The sequence below is a fragment of the Ips typographus genome, linkage group LG6 (assembly GCF_016097725.1).
Source record: "Ips typographus isolate SLU linkage group LG6, UJ_Ityp_2.0, whole genome shotgun sequence".
Classification (NCBI taxonomy): Eukaryota; Metazoa; Arthropoda; class Insecta; order Coleoptera; family Curculionidae; genus Ips; species Ips typographus.
Genome location: NC_138427.1, coordinates 6,989,083 through 7,016,149, shown reverse-complemented (window position 1 = coordinate 7,016,149; position 27,067 = coordinate 6,989,083). Strand labels below are relative to the sequence as shown.

At 34.0% G+C, this 27,067-nt stretch overlaps 1 protein-coding gene across 1 annotated transcript in view; it reads right to left on the bottom strand.

The window, feature by feature from the left end:
- sty (sprouty signaling antagonist) overlaps positions 1 to 27,067 on the bottom strand; it is a 43,254-nt gene continuing 16,187 nt past the window's right edge. The window contains 4 exon segments of the mRNA XM_081982681.1: positions 1 to 3,374; positions 3,377 to 3,435; positions 3,438 to 3,641; positions 22,696 to 22,765. Of these exon segments, the coding sequence (XP_081838807.1) occupies positions 2,808 to 3,374; positions 3,377 to 3,435; positions 3,438 to 3,558 (747 nt within the window). The 5' untranslated portion in view covers positions 3,559 to 3,641; positions 22,696 to 22,765 and the 3' untranslated portion in view covers positions 1 to 2,807.

Below are 27,067 nucleotides of genomic sequence, written 5' to 3'. Positions count from 1 at the left end.
TTAAGTTGTTGATCGTCGTTATTATTTAACATAGAATAAATTACAATTTTAATTTGTACAATGTACAATAGCTATACAATGCCATTACCTGGCACTCGTCGTGAGAGTACTACCCTCCGTTTTACAAAAATTTACCGAGCCTTGGTTATGACCAACCGATTTCGAGGAATTGTGTACGTTATCAGTAGAAAAGTCAGGACAATTTTCTTCAGTCTTAGAAGATTGCACTGACTTTACATGGAGATATTGCGACAGAAAGAGAGAGCATTACCATCTGCGTAGATTGGAACACTAAACAGTTAATAACTAAACACCAGCGTCCTGTCGACTGCATATTTTACAATTAAAATATATATTGGAAATGACGCTAGTGTGATTCGGGTCTTCAAATCGGCATTTGATGCAAACACGTGTGAAAACCCTTCGGAACCAAACCAGTCGGTCAGAACAAAACTCCATCATTACAGACCTTTGTGTACCTATTCCAACATTTTTGGTATTCCTGCTGTTCCGATTTGTCGTCTGGGACTTTAAAAATATATTAAGCTTTTTCTGTGTTAAGTTAGCAAAAATTTAAATCGAAACACCAGAAATTTACAGTTTTCGATTAAAAAAATGCTTTCCATCTTCCCTGGGTATTGTTTCTTATTATTAATTTATTATGTACTTGTATGCATGGACAATACAGAGAAAATTGACGGCAAACGTAGCGACAACACTATACAATTTTGCAAAAGAGGTGTATACACTTTTATATAGGTATTAAACTGTAATTACAACGTCACATACATTACTAAGACCAACGTTTAACTGTTCAACTAATACTCTTGACTAACATGTTACTCTGGTGATTTATGATATGATTGTATGCAATTAGGTGTAAAACATTTACTAAACAACATTTAAAATTTGGCTTTTTTTGTAATTATTCAGTCGTTACGTTCTGCTTGCGATTAGGGACACTATTTTACTATATAATTGGAAGCACACCCTTTGCGACACTTGTACACAGAGTGTCTCACAACAACTTGCGTAATTTTAGGACACTCTAGTACAATAAACATGCTTGAGACTAATACTCGTTTTCACGTTACAAAATAAAAGAAAATACTTAACCGAGACAACCCTGAATAGTTCCGTTCTTAACTCCGTATTATACAAAAATATACCATTTCTTTTAATATAAAAAGCGTCTCAAACATCTAGCGGCGAGTAGCACGATAATATTATTACATTTCGAAAAAAACGGAAATTTAGATACAAATTTCGCATTTTCTTTGGTTTATAAGGAATGTAACTCATTTTCACTGATTCACGAGATTATAATGAGTGCGTATAATTGATTTGTGAACATTCACCATGTTTTGGTTAAGTGTGTCTGTGGTGACTATTTCTTAAGTTATTTTGTTGTATTGAAGAGTGTTATTTGATCCTTTACTAACACACTAGACTCTGGCATGAAAGTGTATGTCATGATTAATATAACCATGCAATGTCCTCCACACTTTTATCAAACTTCTAAGAAAGCTTTTGTATGCATTTAAAAATTGATTAAAAACTGCTTTTTGAGAAAGTTTAGCTTTAGTAAGACTTAATTTTTGTCACACCTGTCCAGATATAAGTCGTGTTCTAGTGGCTAGAAGAAAGATAAACAAAACTACCTTTTTTGAATACAGAGTACTAAATCTTTAATTTGCTTGCATATCTTTCAGATAGGAAAATTGTGAACATAACATAACAAAAGGGTTCCGTTTTACCTCTTAGTCAATTAAAATGTGATTACTAGAAAAATCACTACATTGTGAGTAAGAGATAAACCATCATCATTCTAAGCTTTCTTCCAAAAAAATTGGGCTTTCAGCCTAAAACGATGTTCATGGTCTAGATAAAGATTGAATTTCGGTTTCATGGTGATTCGGTGTTCTCACAACAGACACACTTATCCTTGACATTTAAGTAAAAAACAATAAAAAATTAAGAGAAATAAATCAAAGCCGAAAGCGAAAGTAATTGCATTTTACCTTAAGAGTTAAACACACCAAGAGACACAGAATGTAGTATAGTTTAATATTTTTAACAAAACTGCCTTGACGATGAATACAAGATTCAGATATACAAAACGTAACCTACCTAAAAAAAAGTGGAGAACAAAATAATACACCTCTCTTTATCCGTTTTAAACATTAAAAAAAGCCGGTTTATCGGTTGAACCCGCATGACGGATCACACCGTATCAGTACAATAACAAAAATATATCGGAGATTATTGCAAAATCCAGTGTGTAAAATATTATTATTTGGTTTATTCCCCTGCCATACTACTGAGTCTGATTCGGTAGTTTGAGAAAAGAATTGGTACGCCAATGGAGGCCCCCGTATGGTTAGATATTGCCTTTTATTATTTCTTTTTCTTTCAAAGTCATTTTCTGGTAACTGCTTGAAAGACGGCCATTCAGTCGAAAAAGGGGGCGCAAAATGTGGGTATCGTTTCTGTGAAGAGCGTTTTGTGTGATTGTTACCTTTTTTTGCTTTTATTGGGAATTTGGCCTGTGAATGCGGCCTTGACTAAACTACACGCGTGGATAATGCAATAACGTCCTCCATCGATAAATAATTTAAATTAATAATAAATAAATAAAATTGTGAAAAAAATGTAAAACCGAATGGAAAAGATGTACACAAGAGTTACTTCAGGCACACTCGAGAGACACCCGGGCGCCACTGCTCGGCGCTGGACTAGACTAGAATACTGGAGACCGCAATAGTTGCGGCGGCAGTTCTATATACACTAATATACGTATTAATAAATTAAAAGTCTTGCAACGAATCATTTGCCAGCAGTCGTTTGGCGGGCGGCCTGGGCGGCTGTTTGGGCGGCCGACATCGACAGCCTCTGCGCGAGTGCCGCTGGTAGCACATCTCGACCACCCGTTTGCCACCGCGCAGAGGCCAATAAAAGACCAAACAAGGCAGTGCGCAGACCAAAGTGGCCAAACAGCTCCAGCGCGCGATTCGACGATTCGGACCGCAACTGCACGGATCGTCCGCGCAGCTGCTATCGTCATCGTCCGCTTCCGAACAATGATAGTACAGTCCTTTCACGCAGCATATGCACGACGTATAATCGACAACTGTGTCCGCGGACAACAAACAATTTTTGTTGCACAACCAACGCTCCGGCAACGGTTTCGGTCCTCTACAAGTATCGCACTTGCACTTGCCGCAAGTGGCGCAAACAATAGAACGTCTCATCGCTTCGCAAGCAGACGTCGACGTCGTCGTTTTGCTAAACGACACCGGTTGCTTGCTGATGGGTAGTTGCGTGGGCGGCGCCGGCGCGGGCGGTCGATGCGCGGGCGGCGGAGACGATGGCGGCCTGAGGGTGGTCCTGAGGGCGTCTCGACGTACTCATTGTCACGACGGTCGCTTTCTGGTCGGGCGCCGTCAAAGACACAGGGGGCGCGGGCGTCGTATGCACCGCGGTCAGCGGAATGCCTCTCAGCGACACAGACCCGCCGGGGCCGCGCAGGGGGGCTGACGGGAGGCCATTCCCATCCATCCCCGGCCCTGGGGCGCTTAGCGGCTAGTTAGGGCGGCGGTCCGGCCGATGCCGTGCGTGGCCGTCATCGCTCCTCTTCAATTCTGCAAACAAAAAACACATCGTTAACATACATACATCATAAGAAAATCAAATATTTTGATACTATTGGATGAATAAGAAGCTGAACAATATGCTAGGCTACATCATGTCTAAAAAATGTTGCCTTGGGAGGAACTTCTTAGAATACGAACATAATGAAGCGACAAGCAAAGCGTAGAAAACAAACATACAGTATTAAATTGGCTGACACATAGTGAAGAGCAAAGCGAAGAGTCAAAATTGTAAACTGGATATTTTAACAATGCAACATTTGCATTTTGTTGATAATCAGAAACAACCACAGGCGAATGCTAGCAGTAGTACAACATTTCCTACTCTATTACCTATCTAAATTAAAAATATTCTAGATAAAGACTATCAAAGTCTATATTGGAAGTCACATGTATACCAACAAGTATCATCATCAGATACTTTCTCAATGAACCTTTCTTATTCCTTTCCCCCTTCATAAACTTGCCGTATACATTACAAAACAAAGTTCCCGGTTCATATAATTATTAATTATACACTCTATCACGCAAAAACAATTAATGATCTGAAGTAAAAGTAAAGCAACTTTTTGCTCAAATTACATTCCGGAAGTCGATCCCGTGCACTCAGTTATAGTCTGCAAAATCACCGTATTTAAGTTCTTGCAGGTTGCGTTCAATGTTGTCGATGTACAAGGAGAAATCCACGCCTTTTTAATGTAAAGTCTCTTCCATTTAAGAATGATTCCCCAGAAAAGGTACGAATTTGCCAGCAATGCAACTTTGTAGTGTAGAAAAGACAAAGAAATTACCACTGTTAGTAGGAGGTCTAAAAATCATAATCAATCTGGCTTACTATTAGGACATTTTAATAGGGAGTTACTTAAACATGAGTTGTTCTTCCGGATTGAATTACTATAAAACTGCTGGCTAATCTAAAATGACCTCTCTAGAGCTGTATCTATTTAGTTCAAAGCAAAACCGACTAATAAAATTACGATTTAAGAAATAGTTTTACCAGACTAACAAAAGTATAAAACTGTGTTACAATGCCGTCATCACGTCGGCTCTCTTTGATCAACGCGGATTCCTAACTTATTAAATTCAGGATCAGATCAGGTCAAAGTGATAGCAAAGGACATAAAAAAGCAACTGATACCCTTAACCTAACAACAAACTATTGGATAAAAATAAACTAGCGTACAAGTTGAGTGTCCGATAACACATGGCCTAATATTCTAGATGCACACCAAGTGAACAAATTAGAAATGACACATCAGCTGTTGAAAATTCAAATGAAGAAAAACCAACCAAACTAAGTGTTTTTTAAACCTGCAGGATGGAATATAAATCCATCAGTGTCTAATTAAAAAAGGACACTAATCCTACAAGTTCAATCCATCAAGCAATCAAGGCTGCCTCATGCCCGGAAATGGGTAGATAAATGTGTCAACATGTGATTACTATTATTGTGTCTTCTCGGGAACTTTGAGAGGATTAAAAGATAAGATAAAAGGTTTACCTAACAGATATGACACTTTTCAAACCGGAACCTTTCCATTATTGTTTTGATGACACTCTTATAGGCTCTTAAATTGATTGCAAATGTTACCAGACAACACTGCAAGCAACTTTAAAGTAAAGTATGAAAACAACATACAAAGAATATTGAGGAATCTCCTTGCTGTTTTTTGTTAAAAGATCAAGTTTCTGCTTCTGTGAATATGGATTGTTGCATTTGCAACAGAATCCATATTCACAGTAATCACTAGTAATCAGTCCCCAAACACATCTCTGTAAAAGACCTGAAAACTTATTAAATCTTTACAAATGTCCTTTAGTTTAGTTAAAATTTCTGTAATGTCCAATAATATTTTCTATGAATACTTAGTGTGTCCAGAATAAGAAGGGCCATTATGGAGATCTAGAAACAGTTAGAAAATACTAAAGAACTTGTATTATCATTTATTTCTATCTGCCAAAATGAAAAAGTAATTGATCCCTTCTACCTCTATGTGGATATCCTTGCAGAAAATTTATTGATTGACTTTAATCAACGATTTACCATCTTTAGAACCGTGGTGCACTAGGAACATAATGTCAGAATTATGCAATATCTAAATTGACACTTGCAACTAATTCTATGACTTGAAAGTACAAACCCATTTCTAGGAGCAGCTCCATTGATGTTGCATCCAGGTAAATTATGTCAGAAAAGTTTCTTAGTCTAAAACAAATATGTGGTAAAACTCTGAATGACATTCATATAGGTATTTTAGCAAAAACTAACTGAAAAATGTGTAAACTCATTCTTTTGTTGTCTTTTTCGTATTACCTAAATCAAGACAGAGGTATGCACATATGTAATCCGCGAGGGCATTAGGTTATCCTTAGGTCAAGTAGGTTATCCAGTTTGATTAAGCTTATTTTAAGACTACCTTCAAGTTTATTTTGGTTATTTGCGGATTACACTACCACAACTTTACACTTCGTTCCAGTAGATATGTTAAAAACTTGTCGATTTCTCTTCGTTGGCGTAGCTAGGGTGTAACCAAATGGCATTTAACACGTAACAGCAGGTCCTCTCTTTGGTTATTTTCTCTTTTCCGATAGAGGTGTAAAGAGGGATGTAAAGTTCATGCAGTGGGACGTTTGCGACAATCATTTGATTAAAAGTGCCGCATGGATACCAACTTAAACGTAATTGGCCGCCCTCAGTAACTGTAAATACGGCGATCCGACTAGGTCGAAATGCGACCCACGCAAACATCGTGTAGGTGTGACAGGCCTTTAGAAAAGACACGCCCGTATAGCCCATTTTACAACAACTTTTATGTTTTTAGCCCACGTAACCGCATAATAATTGAAAGTGGTCGAAAACTGAATTCTTTCCTTTTGGATGTTGGAAAATTGCCCTATTATGGTGTCATATTTCTAGTGGTGCAGGCCACAAGTTGAAGAATTCAAAGAATTTCGTAAATATAGCTGCAACTGCCCGAAGGCGGCAAGATGCCTGTCATGACCAATCCTCGAGATTCGGTCACGTTTCACTTCCCGTCTCGATTCTCGGATTGTTGCCTTACCGATTTTTTTATAAGTGCTTTCAACATCTAGGCTTAAATGGCACCACATAGGAACAAACCAGATAGAAATTCCATTAATCATCGACTCGTCTGAAAATTACAACAAGAGAAAACCATCAACGAAGAGGTCTTTATCACATAGGAAATTCTTCACAGTCAGTATTAGTGAATTCAATAATCTACATAAAATCAAACCCTCACCACATTAAACACACAACTTTCCAAGCTTTTTAAATGTTTATCAACATAGTGGTACCAATCTGTTTCTATTTGGAAAGTATATTCGGGTCGGTGACCGATAAGGATACAAAATTGGTCTTATGCAACGACTCGAATAATACCTGCACCTGAAGCAATAGTACTTAATTTGAACGGTCACGTCCAGTAGCACGGAGCTAAATACATAAAACGGTGAAAAACGCAATCTAAGCAAAACAAGTGGTACTGATTTCGACCCTGAGCGGACGCGTTTGCAATTGAAGTTAACAGAAGGTTGTTTTTACTACGATCACTACACTCTGACACCTTTTTTCAACCATTTTGATGCAACAATAATCGTATATAATGCGCATTCCAAGGTTGCCTTTACCTAGTTTACCATCAATGCATACAGCAAGGCTGATTTACAAAAATTTGAATTTTAATAGCCACTCGGACGCCTATTGCTTTCTAGTTCAAAGAGACACGCCACCAAAACGTCCAATATTGTAGAATAATTCAAGAGTGGAAAGTACATAAAAAATAAACTCTAAAGTGTCATATAAACTGTAGTTGCAAAGTGCCCCCTAGATGACTAAAACCTTTTTTTATTTTTTATTTCTAAACGAAAAGTTATTCAACTGAAATTAGACATGCATGTTCACCATTTTGAAGTGGTCATTTAGATTTGTTTTTAAATTTTTAAACATACCATGGCCCTTCAAAAAGTTTGACAAATACCATGGCCCTTCAAAAAGTTTGACAGCTTTAAATTTGTCTGAACATTTTCTTTTCATTTTGCATAGTTTTTCAGATACCGTCATTTTTATTCGCTAATCCATAATGAAAAAAATTAGTACCTGTCCAGATTATTTTAAAAAATTGAAAAAAACGCCAAATGATTACTTCAAGCATGCCAAATTTTATATGAATTTTATTTTAGTTTATTAATTAAAAAAAAAAAATTCTTGGGGCACTTACTTAGGGCCTCCTTGTTCCAAAAAGGCACTTTTCAACCATAATTTATGTGACACTGGAGTTTCTTTTTTATGTACTTCCTACTCTTTAAGTCTCCTACATTTGGACCAATCTGTAGAAAAAATAACATAAAGACACATCTTCAAACAATCAGTAGTTCATATAAGCAAAGAAAATAATACTGAAACCATAAACAAATTTACATTTACTTCAAAACTAATAACCATCTAGAATTGAGGTTAACCGGAGGTTAACTTATTTTTACGAAGACTGAAAGTTAAAAATAAACGAAATGTGTTATTTTCAATCGTCTTGTTGGCGGTTTTAATTATTTCTGGCACCGCATAAACGAACTGTCCAATCTGGAGAATGCACATTTGGAATGCATATCTCAGAAATATCTAGAAGATGTTTATTAATAATAAAAATATGAAAAAATGTAGATTTTAACAGTTATGATAATGAGTAATAGTTTCTAGGAAAAGTTTAATTCAGTAAATCCTCTATTCTAGACAGACCACAACTCAGAAGAAAAGTTACTTTGCAGTTTGTATAATTATTTTTGGGTTTTTAAACCATGAACATACAGAGTTAATAGACTTGTAACATTGATCCTATCAAACACATTGCTTTACTGATGGTGTGGCTCTTCTGATACAACTAAATGAGATTAGAAATGCCTATGTTGACTGTGTAAAAGACCTGGTAGGCAAGTCCTGTTGCATTTTAATATTTCTTTATAATTATTAACTTTAAATTCACCCTTTTTTAAAGTGAAATGTGCTTTTAAAACATCAGCAGTAGCATTGGAAAGGAATTCAATTGAAACCATATTCCTGACCTGGAAACTGTCAATGAAAATGATTCTTGGCCTCATATCATTGCAATACTGATACGAAAGAGTCTTAAATAGCAAAGTATTTAGACTTAGCCACCTTGTGAACATCATTTTAATCCAAATTATACTGAAAATTGTATAGAAATAAGTACATTTTAAGATTAAACCAAAATTCAAGCTTAATGCATAGACTAAATGAAATCTTACTGTCTTGCAATACTTTCAATTTGTATTATTATTGCAGTTTAAAAATGCGAAATTTCTGTCTGTAAAAATTGTAAAACTCGTCTCATCTTACTATATTTTACCAGTAATGCAAAAAGCAGCATAAGACATTTTACAGGCTTCTCATATTACTGTTAATTACTTTAATAAATTTGTGCAACTGATTTCCTTGGACTTGAACATAAAACGGCCGCACAAACGGTGATTACAAAGTGCGAAAAAAGGCGTAGCAATAAACATGATAGAAGGAAATGATTTTCAGCGATGTTATCAGCAACCCAAGACGATGTTTACACCTCGATTTACACCTCACTGCTTACTCTAGATTTACGAGGATGTGTGTTTGTTTTTATGGAAACGGGCAATTTTATCTTTCTACACACGCACATCCTGTTGTTTATTAAAGTCGAGTTAAATACGGCATTGTTAATGGTCCGTTTCCTTTCTACTTATTTGGCGGTGCACATCCGACTAAATAATTTATACATATTTATATTTTTTTAACGATCTTTACTGATGAATGCTAATTCCTTAGGACGATTGTTTTCCTTTGTTTCGCTGGAATCTTTGTGCAACTATATGCGACTGCATTTTATAACCCAGCAGTAATTCACTTAAGGACAAAACAATACTAAATAAAACTGCTTATTTAAAAAATTAAACAATTTCAGGAATTCGGATTGAATACACGATAATACACAGGAAGTTACGTCACACCTTTGAGTGTTAGTTACCTTGAAAAATTATTTTAAGGTGAATATGATTTTTATGTTGGTTTTCGAATTTGAGTGCTTTGAAAAAAGGCTTGTATTTTTATAAAGTTAGGCTTGTAAAAGGAATTAAAAAAAATCAGTTTTTTGCACGTTTTGTTCATTATCATGCTTAAAATGAGTGTGCTCTTAATTTGCTTAGTAGCAAAATATACCGTATAGTTCGGACAAAGTGAAAAAATTTAAAAGGATTGACCTAGTAAACCTTCTCAAAAACTTGGTTCAACAATAAGGAAAATTATACGGGCTTAATGGCCAATCTTAACATCTCTACTTTTCATGAAAATACTGTTCTCAACTGTCTTTGTTGTAGAGAATTGATAAATTAAAAACATTTTATGGTTTAAAGTACAGAAAAAGCTGATTCACCAATACTAATTTTGATTAAATTAAAATAAAAAGGAGAATTGTGGTACTTTCTGGAAGCCATGAGTTAGATTGAAACCAAGTAAGTATCTTCAAACTAACCCCAAATACTACTGCGGAAGAAAATGATTTCAGGTCTCTACAATCAAGAAATGTAACAGGCTGATATTTTCACTCAAATGTAAATGATCAATTTTCTCTTGAGTTCCAGATATAAAGGTTTTTTTATTTAACAGGATCGAAGGACTATTTGTTGTTACTTAAGGTCGTTTTTGAAAGTTACTAACGTAATGCAGTTTGTTTTTCGAAAAAGTCTGCTTTACTAGATATTTGGATTTACTGAATGGCGTTTCCTTATTTAATATTAATAGGAAGTCAGAATTTTTCAAGAAATTTAAGATAAGTAAGGAAGGAAAAACTGAGCATCTTACATTCAAGAATCATTATCATCATTATACTAAAAAACCTTTAGACAAAAATTTGTCAAAAAAACACGATATTTTCTATGAACAGTCATAACATTCATTTATTCATGTTACAGTATTGTTGTCGAATGCAAAGTATTTGATTGTTTTTTTCTCCTTAAATTCCTAGGCATTCACCGGGATTTAATGTTATTAAAAATATAGATTACAGAATAGTAAAACATTCTTCTCAAACTCTGAAGTGAAGGCATTTAGTAATATTACTTGGTTTCTTTAATTAATTACAGTTGGAGGACAACTTTGATCTGTGACTTCCTAATAGCAGACACTTAAAAAAGCAATTTTCAATTTTCTACTGTAACTCTTACGTGTCAAACTGATTCCAGCTAATCTCTATTACTAACCTGACCTATCATAACCACTTTCTTTCGCGTGCCATTAATAATTAATTCTTTTTCTGAAGTTTATTGTAATGAATGGTTCCAGAATAGAATTTGGTTAAAAATTAAATGATTGTGAAGTGACTTAAACTGTATCTGACACACATTTTCTCTATTAAAGAGATCCATTGAAATCAACGCACGCGATAAGAAGGATGATTACTATAACGTGTAAGTCGAAGGATTATGTATGTTCTCAGATAAAATTCCCAGATATCTTCAAAGGTAAATTGTAGCAAAACGGTCGTTCCGACACATTTTCCTGCAACATTTTAAATTGATCTATTTATACGGTGATGGACGTGGAAGGAATGCGATAATGTTGACAAAACGTGGAGATTGGGATCAGCGAGATCACAAAGAACGAAAAAACCCGTTATGTAAGTAAACATTACATTACGAAGTCGGGTCTCAAGGCCGGACGAACGTTCGTATTCCGATGACGATGATGATGATGATGATTGAAGCGCCTTTCTCGATCCACCGAAAAAATAACCGAAATTTTGTTTCATCCTCTTGGCGCCTGAGTGATGCGTAGAATAACAATTTCATTACGATAACAAACACCGGGCAACATCTGCTCGTTAATTCTTGGTCATTTTTTTTTCAAGTGAAACCTTCTGTGGTCGATATATAACCGTCCAATGCTAACTAGCCGGCATATTTTAATGTAAAATCAGTAGCTTATATCGTGAAATAACAATTATCTCATTGTTGAACGTTGAACAATTGACGGACTCATAAAGGAAGTGCTGTTAGAGCGCTTACAATGGTTTTGTCCAATTACAGAGCATATCACAGTTTTGATATGGGTGGTTTTAGTTGAGTGGTTCTTAGTATACCGGAAGTGGGTGATAAAAGCTGTTGAGCTATCTGGTATGTCAAGTTCAAGCAATTTTAGTTAAAAAAAACAAATCAACCAAATTTTGGAGTTAAAAATATTATAAAAGCAAATTTTTGGTTGAGTCATACAAATATTTTGACAGTGCATCAATTTGTTTGCTTAAAATCAAACAGTGATTGAAAGGTGTGTGTGTTTTGATAAAACAAAATGAAAGAAACATTGAATTCCTGATAGTTTAAAAATATGTCGATAATTAGTAAAAACCACCCTTGTACATTAAAATAATCATATAGAAAAGCAAAGGCCACAAGAAGAATAATTTGTTAAGTTTGTTTTTTAAGTGATCAACTTTCAAATGATGTAAATAATGCAAACAACGTACGAACTATATCTTTTAAAAACAACATGATCTTTTACATTTGTAGTGTTTTTGGAAAGAACAAAAAATGCTAAATTTTGTACAAATCTTTAAGCACAGACAGATTTGTAAGAAATAACCAGTCTTAAACCCTATTATTCAATGTCAAAATATAAACCAGGCTGACAGTTTATTTATTCCAGTAGCGGGAAGAAGATCCTTTAGGGCTTTATTTAGCTATTGTATTAGACATTTTAAGCCAAGGGATAAATTTTAAGCCATTAATAATCATCGCTTTCTGCTTATTTATGGGTTCCAAAGGATGTGAGCTAAACTACAAACGTAACAAGAACGACTTCCATAGAGTTTTAAGGTTTTGTTTTGATTGATTAAAATTGATCATATTTTAAAGTACATAAAATAGATGTAACAATGGAATAGAAAGGTAATATAACCTATTTATTTTGTCTTTTTGTTATGTCTGGCTCATTTTATTTTGATTTTTCTCATACTACTCAATTACAACTGGTGGTAACACAAGGTGTCAAAACAGGATGTTTCCTAATATAATTCTTCCTTTACAAATTTCTTAACTTTTGTTTTTTTTGCTATTAGTAGTAGTCAAAGTTAAATCATACTTTTATTTCCCACACTTTACTATCTTTATTTAATATTCTACTTTTAGAGTGAAGTAGCAAATTTAAAATCAAAAAATTGTTTTTTATTTTGGTAGTGATATAGGTGAGAGTGATTTTTAAGGACCAAAAATTACTAAAAACACAGTATGATTCAAAACTAAAACCGTTCAAAAATACATCTATAATTTGCATAATTGCACTGTAGCAACATTACAAATATGCCTATCTTTGACTAACCTTAAAATCGATTTTTCAAAAGTTTGGATAATTTAATGAACCATTACTATGAGAAAAACAGAAAAAGTTGCAATAAGATAGAAAGTGTGAGAATCACTAAATAAATGTTCACCTTAATAAATGCAAATCCTGTTCAGTAATTTACAAATACGTGCAAAAATCGCATGTAATTTGAATCCTCTATTTTAAAAAACAAAAACTTAAACAGGTAATATGGATGTTAAGCCATAATTAAATTCTCAGTAAGACACAGAAGAGCTAACCAGCAAGCTAATTCTTACTGGTTTATGCTTGGAGATTTATTTACTCTTCTTTAATGATTTGAAGGAAGAACATGTTAAACTTGTTAAAAACAAGTTTTCCCCTATCAAGGATTATCTAATTTCTATGTAATCTTTTAGTGTGGCTAGAAAATAATATGTAAAATGCAGTAATTTTTTGTTTTCGTAAAAAATTGGTTTGAAAACCTGACTGAAAAATTAAATAAATTTCAATGATTTTGTCAAACTATTCATGACTTCAAAGTAGGAATTTAGTTGAATAGTTTCTAGAGACCCCAAATAAGGTATAAATTAGACTGTTTACTAGTAGGTTAAGTTTAGTAATTTTATACGACAAATTTAAACTCAAATTGCAATCAAAATCGAACCTACTCAAGGTCTCAAACACCATGTGGATGTTCCAAATACAAACTTATACATTTAAAGGCTTTACATAGTGAACAGATAAAAGATTCAGTAACTTCTCTATACGAAACGTTCAAGTAAGTACACACGTAGTGTTTGGCAGTACGTTATCTACCCTAATATTTACGCCACGCACAGCAATTATCAAATATTTGCCTACACTAGAAATATAAATTTTTTTATTCGGTCCTAGTCAAACAGTGGAGAGAATTGAATTGCAAAAAATAATTTCGACTCACAGAAGGTATGCCAAAAATCTGCCGTTCGAAGAAAATCATTAAAATAACAGTAAATCCTAACCAAACATTTACTAGGCCGTCCCCGGCGGTACCAAAGGCCGCGTTCACATCGACCGCTTTAAATATTACTGTCGGCAAACAGGATGCTGTATCCGGTACCCACATACAACGAATGAATGAATACTTAATAAAAATGATCTTCAACAACCTTATTTTCAAAGATCTTGACGGATACCCGGTTCGTTGGACTGTCGTTATTAAAAATTGCGTCTACCTTACCGGTCAAGCACTAAATTCAATTACGAGTAATCAAATAGTAAATTCCCTCACCAATATCCAAGTTTAATTGCCCGGGTGATTATTATAGATAGATGCGGTAAAATAACCTTTTTTAGGTTGTACTAAAATTAGTAAAAGCCCCCAAACCGATTCAGCAATTCGTGAATGAATGAAAGCACGCGCGCCACTGGGCGCGTCTCCGGTCCGCTACTATAATACGTCATCTGAAAATAAATGTGAATGGGAAAACACACCCACACGCACCTCAATGTCATTCGCAATCTGTTGACTCCTTGCTCTTCTAGCATTCATGCGACGCCTATTTCCTCGCTCGCTCTGTATAAAGAATGACTTTCCACAGGCTTTCGATAATGTAACCAAAATCCAAAATAATCCTTTTTTTAGCTCATTTAGTGACCAAAAAAAAAAACGAGCACTACACTGTAAATTTTCGTGTACACTTTGCACTTTACACTGGATTCAAGGGGTAATCCAATCCAGATCAATGAGGGAGACCAAAAACACTAAAAAGGACTCGTTCGCGCAATTTTCTAGGATGGCAGAAATTTCCAAAAAATTTCGAAAATTCAACGCGCGACTCTTCGAACAGCTGCGAAAAATCAGGAAAAAACTTTGACTCGAGAGACTCGTATTTCCCGCACGACGTTTCGGTACCGACTGTGGAATGTTCGGGCAGAATCGGTTCCATAGCGAGGGCAACGTGCCGCGCAACGTTGCCACATTTGTGAAACGTCCGGGAACCACGGTTTTCGTGTGGGTTTCAGGAAATGACGTACGGAATGGTGTAACACACGCCAACTAACCATTTTGATTCAAACCTTATAGGATTGTTGGATTTCCACGAAATTTGGGAGGGTACCAGTAGATTTAGAAACTCGATAAGGTCTGTTTGTAACAATATGTATGGTCAGAATTCTTAAAATGTCATAGTCACGTGAGCAACCAACTAATGAAAGCCAACAGCTGGAAACCGTTTGAGGAGCACCGCTGTGAATAGGCGTATTACGTCAATTATTTTTACCATCTATATGACTTTAAGCACTAATAAGAAAATCATCAATTTCCAAACTCGTTTTCCTCAACATTTCCAGCATTGATTGCAGAAAATCAATTGGACTAAAGTCGGTTGATCTTGCTGGCAAAGCAAACATTTTAGCTGCCTGGGGAAATACCACTTGAGATCTTCTCTATAAATAGTAGTAAGTAGTTTTTCTTTAGTAGTAATATGATAATAGAAATCCAAGGCTTGCAGAGAAAAAGAGAGGATAATAGACATTTAGAGCATTAAACTAAGACACATCAAGCATGTTCAATAAAAGGACTTTGGAAAAAAGAAGTCTTTCTTCAAAGAATAAAGGCATTAGCATCTGTGGACTGGAAAGTAAGCACCAAAGAATTATCTTAAAATGGTTCCGAGAATTAATCATGCCAAAACAGAGGAAGTGCAAATCTTAAGATAGAGATGTATCAACATGTTCCATAAGCACCACTCATATTTAACATGTACTCATAGGCAATTTTCCAAGAAACCCTAGAATACATGGAAGTAGGAGTACTATTAAATGACGAATGAATAAACAATTTTAGAGGAGTACTATTAAATGACGAATGAATAAACAATTTTAGATATGCCGATGACACCGTCATATTTGTAGACACTGCACAGGGACTGCAGCTTTTATTGGACAGGGTAGTTAAAGTATGTAAGAAATATGGACTAAAAGTCAACACCACTAAAAGTCATGGTAATTAGTAAGGAAAGAATTGAAGAAGTACAGTTTACCATCAAGGGGAAAGTGCTAGAACGAGTGTCAACATACACATATCTTGGCCCAGTACTAAATGAGCAATAAGACCATTCCCAATAAATAAAAAGCGAGAACAGCTTTCAATCAAATGTTCAAATTATTCAGGACATAATTTAAATTTAAAACTAATACTCAGACTGCTCCGATGCTACGTATAAGAATGCTCAAAATATCATGGGTGGGCAAAATTATATAAAGAAAAATAAATAATATACATAGTAAAACGAGTAAATTGGAATATCTGGGACACACCATAAGAAACGAAACTAAATACTACTAACATGCATTTTACAGGTAAAAGTGCAGGGCAAAGGAAGAATTGGAAGAAGACGAATATCCTGGCTAAAGAACTTAAGAACCCGATTTGAAAAACATCTCAGGACTGTTCAGAGCAGCAGGAAATAAAATTATCATTGCTAGAATAATTGCCAATATTGGGTAATGGGTAGGAACTAGAAAAAGAAGAAATCAAAAAATTGCTTGAATGCCACACATGTGCTTCTCCATTGTTGGTAGATGGGCTGCGAATTTCAACAAGCAATTAATCTATCTGAAAAAGAGCACCCAAATTACAAAGTCTATTCCAGAAGAAGCCTCAACTTTTACAGAAATCTGGGGTGTGTTTACTTTTGATAGCTCTAGTGTAGTTATAACATTAATAATGACAAGATGTGCTAGTAGACACAATTAACAAAAAAGAGTTGAATGATGGAGAAAAGTGTGAATAAGACCATTTTCACTCAGCAAATAAGATGAATCAAACGTGTGGTGGAATGGTCTATTCCAACTACCAGATTTAGTTGGGTATATTGTTGGGAAAATTTCTCAAAACTGCGTTATTTCGAGTTAGGCATGCTTACATACCAAAAGATAATATAAAGTTCTTCCTTGGTCACAGAAACAACCAAGAAAAACCTACTAATACCAAACGTTATAACAACAAAACAACAAGTAATAAATCTTAATTAGTATTTTAGATTTAAAACCTGAATCACTAACAAGTCATCTGGTAACCAGGACACAAAACCAAAAACCAATAAATTAAAAATCACTTAAGAAGTGAACCAAAAAAACGGATTTACATACAAACGATGACCAAAATGGGTGTCCTTTGATTCATAAATCAAAACTAATATTCAACTTAACTGTTCACGTAAATTCAGGCATGAAATATTAAACCACTTCCGGGAACTTAAATCCCATCAATTAAAATCAAAAGGAAGCAAATAAGGGAGTGTAATTTAATGATACAGTTTGTGGTGAATGACTGATTAATGTCTAGAAATACCAGTGACTGTTCTAAGTATTCGTTGGTTCACAGAACCGGGATGAGAACATACACAAAAGGAACGGTTTACGTAAAGAAAAATTTCAGAAAGTGCGTCAGTGAAATTTTATTGGAAATCTTCGAATGATGAGATGATTACAGGATGTACAAATTCAACAGTCATCGGAAGTTATAAAAGCCAACTTGGGCAGAAAAAAGAAAAAAGTAGATTGTTGTATTAACAACGATTTATTGTTGTATAGAAACACAAAAACAAGACTTTTTTCAACCAAATGTTTTTTTTATTTTCATTAAGTATGTTTTTCTTATTTTGTTACAGTTTGTACACAGTAAAACGATTTTTCTCAAAATTCCTTAACTTTAATATTTACATGCCTTCCTGCCTTACAAGAAATTTATTTCCAATTCTAACGAAAGTTTGATTCTCATCATACTCCACTTACAGAAAATTCAATCGTAAAAAGCTGTCAATCCGAAAGTTTGAAACTTTTAAATATTTAAAAGTGAACAATAATTTTTAAGTCTGTCAAGTATAAGATTGCATTATTGCATTCAGATTATGGAAGGAATAACCAAACTTAGTTATTAATTGAACAATGTCGTAAATTAGCTTTTTTTAGGTTAAACGTGTTTATGGTAGGGCAAAACAACAAAATTACTTGAAGTTTACGTAAGACAACTCTTTATTATTCTGGAATTTTCGACTAAAACATTCTACAATAACCACATTCGTTTCTACGCTTCATGGAGCGCGCAGAGCGTTTTTGACGTCAGCATGACGTAATTTGACAGTTGGTCAAATTATGGGTTTGCCAAATTACGTAATCGTGACGTCAAAAACGCTCTGCTCGCTCCATAGAGCTTGAAAACGAATGCGGCCTATGACACAATAGAAAATTTTTGAAGATTTCGCTTCAATTACACGTAGTAATTATTTTTTTAACCAAAACGCTTTGAAAATAAGCAAACAAGCAACAATTATTGGGTATCAAAAAAAAAATCAGCTGTTTTAGACATTTTGTTAGAATATCTTAATTAAGTTCGGTTATTCCACTTTTTACCAATTGTCACGTCACTGCCCTAATCATACACAATGGAGTGTCACGTGACAATTGTCAAATTTAACTGTGGCTAACCTAACTATTAATGAAAGAATGTTTTGTAATGTACATTTTGTTGCTGTATTTCATTTTATTAAATTACGGTAAATAAAAAAACATGCACATGTCAATCCAGTTTTGTATGTGTGGTTGCATAAGTAAGTCGTGTCAATAAAACTTTTGACGTCATTGAAACCTTATCTTTGTTGGAGGAAAGTGAATTGTAGCAACTCAAAAAATAAATGAGGGCAAAAAAACCTCAATGAATAATTCGGCACTGGCCTCACCGTTCTCCCATCAAATCATCGACCAACCCGGCATCCTCATAAATAAATACGAGTCAATTTTTAGACCATTCACTCATCTCCCGACCCAATTAAAACCAATAAATCAGCCATGTTTCATTCATCGCCCGAACGAGGCGGCAAAAATCAATAGCGCAACACGAACCTCCCTGACAAACGGAAGTGGAAATCCGGCAACAGCGCACTCGACCGACTAGCCGAGGCGGTTTTTATGAATGGGGCCGCCATCATGAATGAATAGAAGCGGTGCGGGGGGACGGGGGGCGAACGGGAGCGGGGGCGCGCGGGCGGCGTGCATTCAAGGAAGCCAGTGGCGTAGGTCTGGGAAAAGCTGGATTTTAATTTATTTTTTTGCAAAAATTTCTGAATTAAAAATTGTTTGCAATCAAATGACGTCAAAGTGTGACTATTGTAGTGTTAACATGACTCAACGTTCTTGTAACAAGTTATCCGGATTAAAAGTTAAAAAATTTGGCTGTTAATAGACATAGCAGAATCACTGTACCAAAAAAACTCACATTTTAAAAACAAATTAAAAGTTAACATAAAACAAATAATCGAACTCAAAACGTTACCATGTTAATTTGCAAGGTTGCCAATGTCGCGAGTACGCACGTTTTATTATTATATGAACAATGCAAATTGTTGGAACGACTAGTAATAAAAATTATTAATGAAACAGCGAGAAACCGTGAATTACGACTGGAAATTCCAATTCGAGAGTAAATAAGCTACTATACTCCATTATGTCTATTGGTTTACTTAATTAATGTTTTTAATAATATTTACGTTGGCTGTAGTTGGTCAGTCATAAATATAATATAGTTCCAGGGAATGTTTGCAAAAACTATCATCTAATAATGAATAACATTGAATGTAGTCTAGATTAAAATTTGTAGTGAATGTGAAATGGTTTCCGGTAATAGTAATCGCATTAATCCGACCAATACAACTGAAACCAATTGGAGTGGATTGTGATAATCAATGATTAATTCAAACTTAACAAATCTATCAATTCAATTAATATGGGTTAACGAGATTAGTGATTTGGAGTAGTACTTTCAAACTGCTTGAACCTTACCAATTAAGACTGAAAATACATTAAAAATGGAAAGTTTGTATTTTGCAAATATGTCTGTATGAATAGAAGATGAGTATAATATTGTTTATCTAAAAATGATTTCGCAAACTGCAATCTGCTGAAGTGTTAAAATACTATATCATAAATAATTAAATTAAATACCAAAATATTTATTTTAAAATGTTTGTTATGTGTAACTAAAGGTAAGGTAGCACCAGGAGTGACTTCTATTAAAAAAAGTTTTTATACTGTAATTAGGAATGCATGTTTTGCGTTAAAAAATGCATTTTTAAATTTACCAGTGACTGTACACCCCTGCTTTACAAAACATAGGAGCCAGTTTTGGATTCTGCATTCAATTCAGATGAAAAATGTGATTATTCCGCAAAACGACCGGGTTTTGAGAAAAACACAAATTCAACAAACATTGCGAAATCAAAAGGAAATAATAAACAGTCAACAATGTGCTTTTTTAACTATAATTTGTACTGAAATAGAAGAAATTAAAAAAAAATATTGAGTAACTCACTGCTCGTGTAGTCGTAAAATATCCAGTTACCTAGTTGTACCAATGGATGTCACTGACATATAAAAAATACCTTTATTTATTTCAAGACGCGCTGTTTTGATGTCAGTTAAAGTTTACAATTTAGGCAAAAAAACTAAACCACCCAGTATTTCTTTAAGCAACCTAGAATTATGTTTTTGATGTAAAATACAAGGTTAAAGTTACGTCTTAGCATTTTGGGACACCCTGTATAGTATATCTTCTCTAAAACTGCAAAAAATAGCTTTTTGAAACTTTCAGAGTGCAGTAATTGCGTTGGAGCCTCCACATCTAAAATATTCTTATTTTTGAACTACACTGGAACACCCAGTATATTATTATTTTTAGGTTCTCCTAACGATTTTAAATATGTTTCTGTAACTTCGTAGTATTGAACGTTGGAAAAATTACATTTTCATATTGGAAAATTCAAATGGCTTGTATAAGGAAATTTTTATACAAAAATAAGATGACGCAACAGACAGGTACACGGTTTTGAATGTGACGTTTATTTCTTTGTTTGTCACATTCAAACCGAAGTACCTGTCTATTGCATTGTTGCGTCATTCTATTTTTGTATAAATTTCCGTATATGTTCTTATCTTAACTTTTCCTGATCTAGGTATGCCAGGGTCATACTGCAAAGTTTAACATGCAAACCGTTTTGCTCTATCTCCATCTCATTACAGGCTATGACAGTTCAAATTGTAAAAATGTAATTTTTCAAACGTCATTCAAAAATTGGTAACGTAACAACTTTATCAGAAGTCTTATTAAAATCTCGTTACCAACTGTTAAAAGTTTTTTATCTTTGTTTAAAGCATTGATTTGCAATCGTTCTGTCTTATTGTCACGAGACTTTTAAGTATAATTTTCAAATTTCTATACGATTGTCCTGAAGTTTAGCTCAAAAAAAATCATAACGACGATAATACCTAAATAAATAAAAATTACCTCATTAAGTATTATGGGTGTAATTTACATAACACAATCATAAAATAAGCAGTTATTAACAAAAAATTAAGATTACAACAACTCTAAATTTAAAATGTCAGACAGTTAACTGAGTTAAACTGTACAATTGGTTAGACTACTCAAAAAAAGCTAGCCGGACTAAAGATTGAATAAACACTGAATTGAGTTTCTAGCAACTTTAATACGAAAGAATGACAAGAGTTTACTTTCAGGCTGGCTGCTGTTCGCATACCTAATTTTTAATTGAAATAGCTGAAAAAACACGAGCCAAAAATAACACACGTCACTGACGTTTTAATTAAACAGAAACGAAGTATCTTGAATGGCAATCGCGCTTATCGCGACATAGAAAAAACCCCATATTGTTTCATTCATAATTTGTGACCGAAATAGTGAAGGAAAAACAAAGCGCTCTTATCTAATCTGTTATTTGTTCTTCCATTAATTGATCGAAGCTAATCCTTATGAATATAAAGCGAAAGTTTCCTGCCGATATCGAGACAGGAAATAATTATCGTTTGGAATTGATAAGGTGGGTTCAAATCTATAAAGGATCATGATGGATAAATTGATTTATGGCGGAAATCGCACGAATTCCGGTTACGATATAAATTAGGAGGTTTTTCTCGATGATTGATCCAACGCGATAATAAAGGTGCAAAACTCTTAGGCCCACGTTATTCATCAGGTGGTCAGTGACTCTTTGGCGTTTCCGAGGAAGACCTTCTGGAGGTCGTCATCAGTAGCGTGCAGATTACAATTCGTTGCAGAAATGACGAAATCACCATGTGTAAATCGATCCGCCTTGTAACCAGCACACATTACATCCATTAAACATTAAACATATGCGTTTGCAACATGTCTCCCGGTCGGTCGATTAGTTGGAAACAAACCAGATAAAGAACAGCACTTGGTAGTTTTTTTTCTCGTAATATACGCGACAAAATGTGCTCTTTTACTAGTTGCATAAACAATGGAAATCGGATATTTCCTCGACTAAGCCGTTGTCATGGGAAAGCTAAAGAAAGATGACTAGGCGAGCAGAGAGTGTATCGACGTTAATATTGACGATATCAGCGGAAATAGTTACAACAATAAAATGTAGATCGTGTAGGACATTGGCTTTATTAATATGAGGTTAAGTGTGACAGGAAACGATTTCAGGAACGTAATGTGTTATTTACGCTGCGTGGATAAATGCCTACGAGCTCAACAAATATCACGTAATAGAAATGCATACGTTTTGTAATAGACGAGCCCGGTCGTTGCTAACGATTTCTAAGTTGACTAATGTGCTTTTCATTAAGTAGGAAACTGAAAATTTTTACTGGTCTCACCTGTTTGTTTCACATTCCCGTGCAAATCGATAGGATGAACCAGTCGGATTTTTGTCGAGTTTTGTAATTCCTGAAAAAAAAAACAGTTAGAGTAACTTTGCATAACACTAACAAAATTGAAAAGACGAACTGATTTTAATAGTTCCCAATGAGGCAAACACTAACCATTTGTACCATTTACATAAAACAACATACTATGCATAGTTGCACGTATCACTAATGTAATTTTTGCAAAGTGAAAATTATAAATGCGAGACTGCTACAATAGTACCTTGAAAACCAGACTAATAAAATATAAGTGTAAGTCAAACACACCATAAATTATTTACAACAGGCTTAATATGCATTGTATACTTATACTTAAGTAAATTAGACAACGGAAACAACTCTAAAATTAAAATGATTAATTTAAAACCCTAAACAGGTAAATGACATCATAAAGTTAATGTTTCTGTTTATAAAATTAAAAACAATAATCAAGGAGTAGCAATAATAGTAGATCAGAAAATACCTTGAGTGGTGAAAATGAAAGTAAAAAAGACTTAAAAATTGCATTACAGTACATATCTAGAAATATATATTTCTCCATATCTCTTTTCTCATGTTCTGTTCATTTATTTGGTATTTTTCGTTCTTATTTTTAGTATTTTAGTCATCTCTCTTTGTCGTTGTCGTTTTTCTCATTGCTATTAGTTTATCAGGTGTTTCCTCCTTTTGCTTCTTTATAATTTTCGTTTTATTTGGTTTTAAACACTTACATTACAAAGTTACTTTTTTTAAATCTTGTTCTCATTTGCTATCTCTTGCCATTTAGGTTTTTTCAAGTTTCCCTTTTTTCCTGTCTTGTATCTTTTTTTATTTTTGTTGTTTTGTTCTGGACGTACTTTTTCTTTTCTGTTCTCGTTACACAATTTTACTAAAAAAATCACTTTGAGCCGTACAAATTTCAATAGCATTAAAAGTGTAGCTTTGCCTAGTTTTTCTAACAAATACTTTTTCATTGTGTTCCAATAGTATGTTCAATCGCTTTTGATCTTTTAAAGATTCTTTAACCACTTTAAACTTGCCTGCACGTTCCGTACAAGTATGTCCATTTGCGGACGACACGTCTATTCTGATGGTAGGCAAAAATTTCCAACCTTCCAAGAGGATCAAATATCAAGTAGTTTTTCTGAATAGTCTCAATCTGTCAAAAATTAGGAAGTTTCTAGATGGTTATAATGATTCTGATTTGTCTTGGAGGTTTCACGTGGATTCAGTAGTCAGTAACATGGCCCAACATAGGTACGATGAAGACAAACCAGAAAAAAAACTAAATCCAGCTGTGTTTATTAGCACTTTATGTTGTAGTTTTGCAAGATTTACTTACTTTACAAAAGACGCTGTTAACCGGTTTTTATTGAAGAACATTTGCAGAATTTTCTAATTGATTGCTGAAGGATATAGTCTTAAGAGAAAAAATAAAATATATCTCAAAACTACAACATTCATTGATATTTTGAAATAATGTGAAAAGGGTTCCAACAAAAAGAGCTTTTCTGAAATAATGATTATGAAAAAAATATGAAAAGACTTAGTAAAAGGACTTGAGTCTCATTATTCGAAAAGGGTAGACAATTTTTCAGTTTCTTTGGATGTATTAAATATGCTGTCTACCTGTGCCATTTAAAGTGCAATGGTCACTAAAAATAGACAAAAGTGGGCCAGAAATATTTAATTCGAAGGCGTTTTCGAACGGTCTCTCTCGCTCGATAGCGGACTGAAATTTCTATGTAAATTTAAAATTCCGAAAATCCGTGGGTTCCCGAGACAGCTGTTCGGGACTGATTCAGAGTAGGTGTAGCGCGAGGTGAAACGCTTAACGATTTCCTCTCGTCCGAAATAAAATGTCGATTTAAAACGGATGAATTATGTCGTTTATTTGGACGGGCGAGACCGGTCATGTTAAGCAACTTTTAGAATTTATTCATACAAAAAACAAGTAATTTCCTCCATAAAATTCCGGTAAAATTTTACGTTGGTTACTGAAGTGGGAGTCGAGAAAATACCACGAAAATGTAATAGACGTTGGCATATGAGATGGAAAATATAAACTTCTGAATACTGCATCATTTTTGATCAAGAATTTTGGAACACCCTGTAGAACTTGTCATTGAGAGAGATTCATTAAGTTTTTAACAACTTTGTTATAGGATTGTTCAACATTTGTTCAACAAGAGAAATTTAGGAAATATGTTCTCTACTGACTTAAGTAAAAAAAATGCATTTTCTGCCTTTCTTTCAAAACAAAGTCTGACCACCATTTCAAATCAAATCAAAAAAAAGTTTCATTCACATTATTTTTGCTATACCTTCTCCTTCCAAGCATTGATTCCCAGTTCAGCAACTTCCCAGACACTCTGTATACAAAATATTCGTTTTACTACCATCCCTACACACTCTCAGTACATAATATGAAGTGCACAATCACATACACAAATAAAAGACCGTTTAGCTAGTTTAACGAAGTGGTATTATAATCTTGCAAGTAGATTTCACAAAGATATGTAGCTTTGTTATACAGGATGTCCCTGAATTGGTGTCACAAACTGTAATGAGAAATTAAACATTAAAAAATTTGAATAAACACAATTAAATGTCTCTTCTTCGAGATATAGGGTATCAAAGTTGAAAAAAATATGTAATATAGTTTTTTGTAAATATCTCGGAAACTATTAGTCTCACTCAAAGCAAATTTTACAGGAATAGTCTCCTAGAAAACACAGTTTTTAAAGCCTTGGAGTTACCTTTTGGTAATTTCATTTAGAAAAATGGCATTTTATGACATAAACACTGGAAGGAAAAGAATTAAATGAATTGGAAACGTTTACACCATAAGAAAAGTTAGATTATAATATTTTCTGACAAAATTAAATTGAACAATTAACTAAGTATTCTCAGTAAATAATTAACAATTTCAAACATTTCAACATGGTTTTAAGCTTTTAAAAAAAATGTTTGAAAAATGCCAATCTATTTTTTCGAAAAATTACCAAATATTGACGTAGAACACTCAATAATTTTAGAAAACGGTTTTAAAGTACCCATTTTTCCAGTAGAATAGAAATTAAGGGCAAAAAAAATATTGTAAAAATGAGTTAAGTTACACTACAAGAACAGCGTTTCCTAGGAGTCTATTTCTGCAAAAGTTCTCTTCATTAAAACAAATGATTCAAGAGATATTTTCTAGAGAACTTTGACACCCTGTATCTCGAAAAAGAAGCATTTATATTCTTTTTTTTTAAATCTTAGCTCCACAAGTAAAGGAGATATGAACAGTTAAAGCTATTGGTGTAATATTGTATGTATATTGGTTAAATATTTTAATGTTTTTAGCTGATATCCCTTTATCCCACGAAATACAACAAAAATTCAAATAAGCTTTTTTAAACCGCATTAAAACTGGTTTTTTTTTTTAGAAATATTTTATCTCCAGAAATAAAAGGGATATTGACGGATGTTGATGATGATGACGCTGTTGGTGCAGTTACACTTCAAGACTTTGGTGCTTTGGTGGGGTTTTTGGCTGATATCTCTTTTTCACGACCAAATACGATAAAAACTGATATTAAAAAAATAAATTCCCTATTAAATTCCTTCATAATTTTAATGTGAGCAAATTTTATTTTTTTGGCAAATTTAGCTTTTTTTCTGTGTTAGCTATAATAAAGCCATTCCAGCTTGCTAATTGGTTAAAAAAAGTAAACGAGAAGATTATTCTCATGTTTTGTTGCATTTCAAACAACTACAGATAAAACTATTCAAATGTTTGAGGGTATTTTTACATGGGACAGGGTATTTTTAGAGCATCTCTGCTTTAATATTTTAGCATTATTGTAGAGTGTTTTAAAACGTTAAAATTGCTGCTAGGGAGACTTAACAGCTAATAATTGTACAAAAAGCAACCAAAACATCCACTAAATATTAACGTTCAATATAGTACTTGGGTGATTTTTAGTACACTTGACCATGATAAGGAAAATATAATAATCAAAGGCTTAACTGTGTAATTCTGCTTTATGTTTTGTAAGAAGAAAATAATAATGCAACAAACTAATTGGCGTATATTGCAAACAGGTTTTTAGAATACTACGAACTCCAGAACTCTAATGAAGTACCATGTTTTTCAACAGCGCGTCAGACTTACTTGGTTGACCTTCCCAAAACTTAAGCAAAGCCCCACGATACAACCATCAGCCTCTCCATGGCAGACCCACACTAATCTCATTCTCATCCGAGCAAAAAAATCGCACTGCACGCACTGCCAAATACGTAACGAGAGATAGCGAAAACCCGAAGAATAATAATTAATAATAATCCGAAACCATCTCGA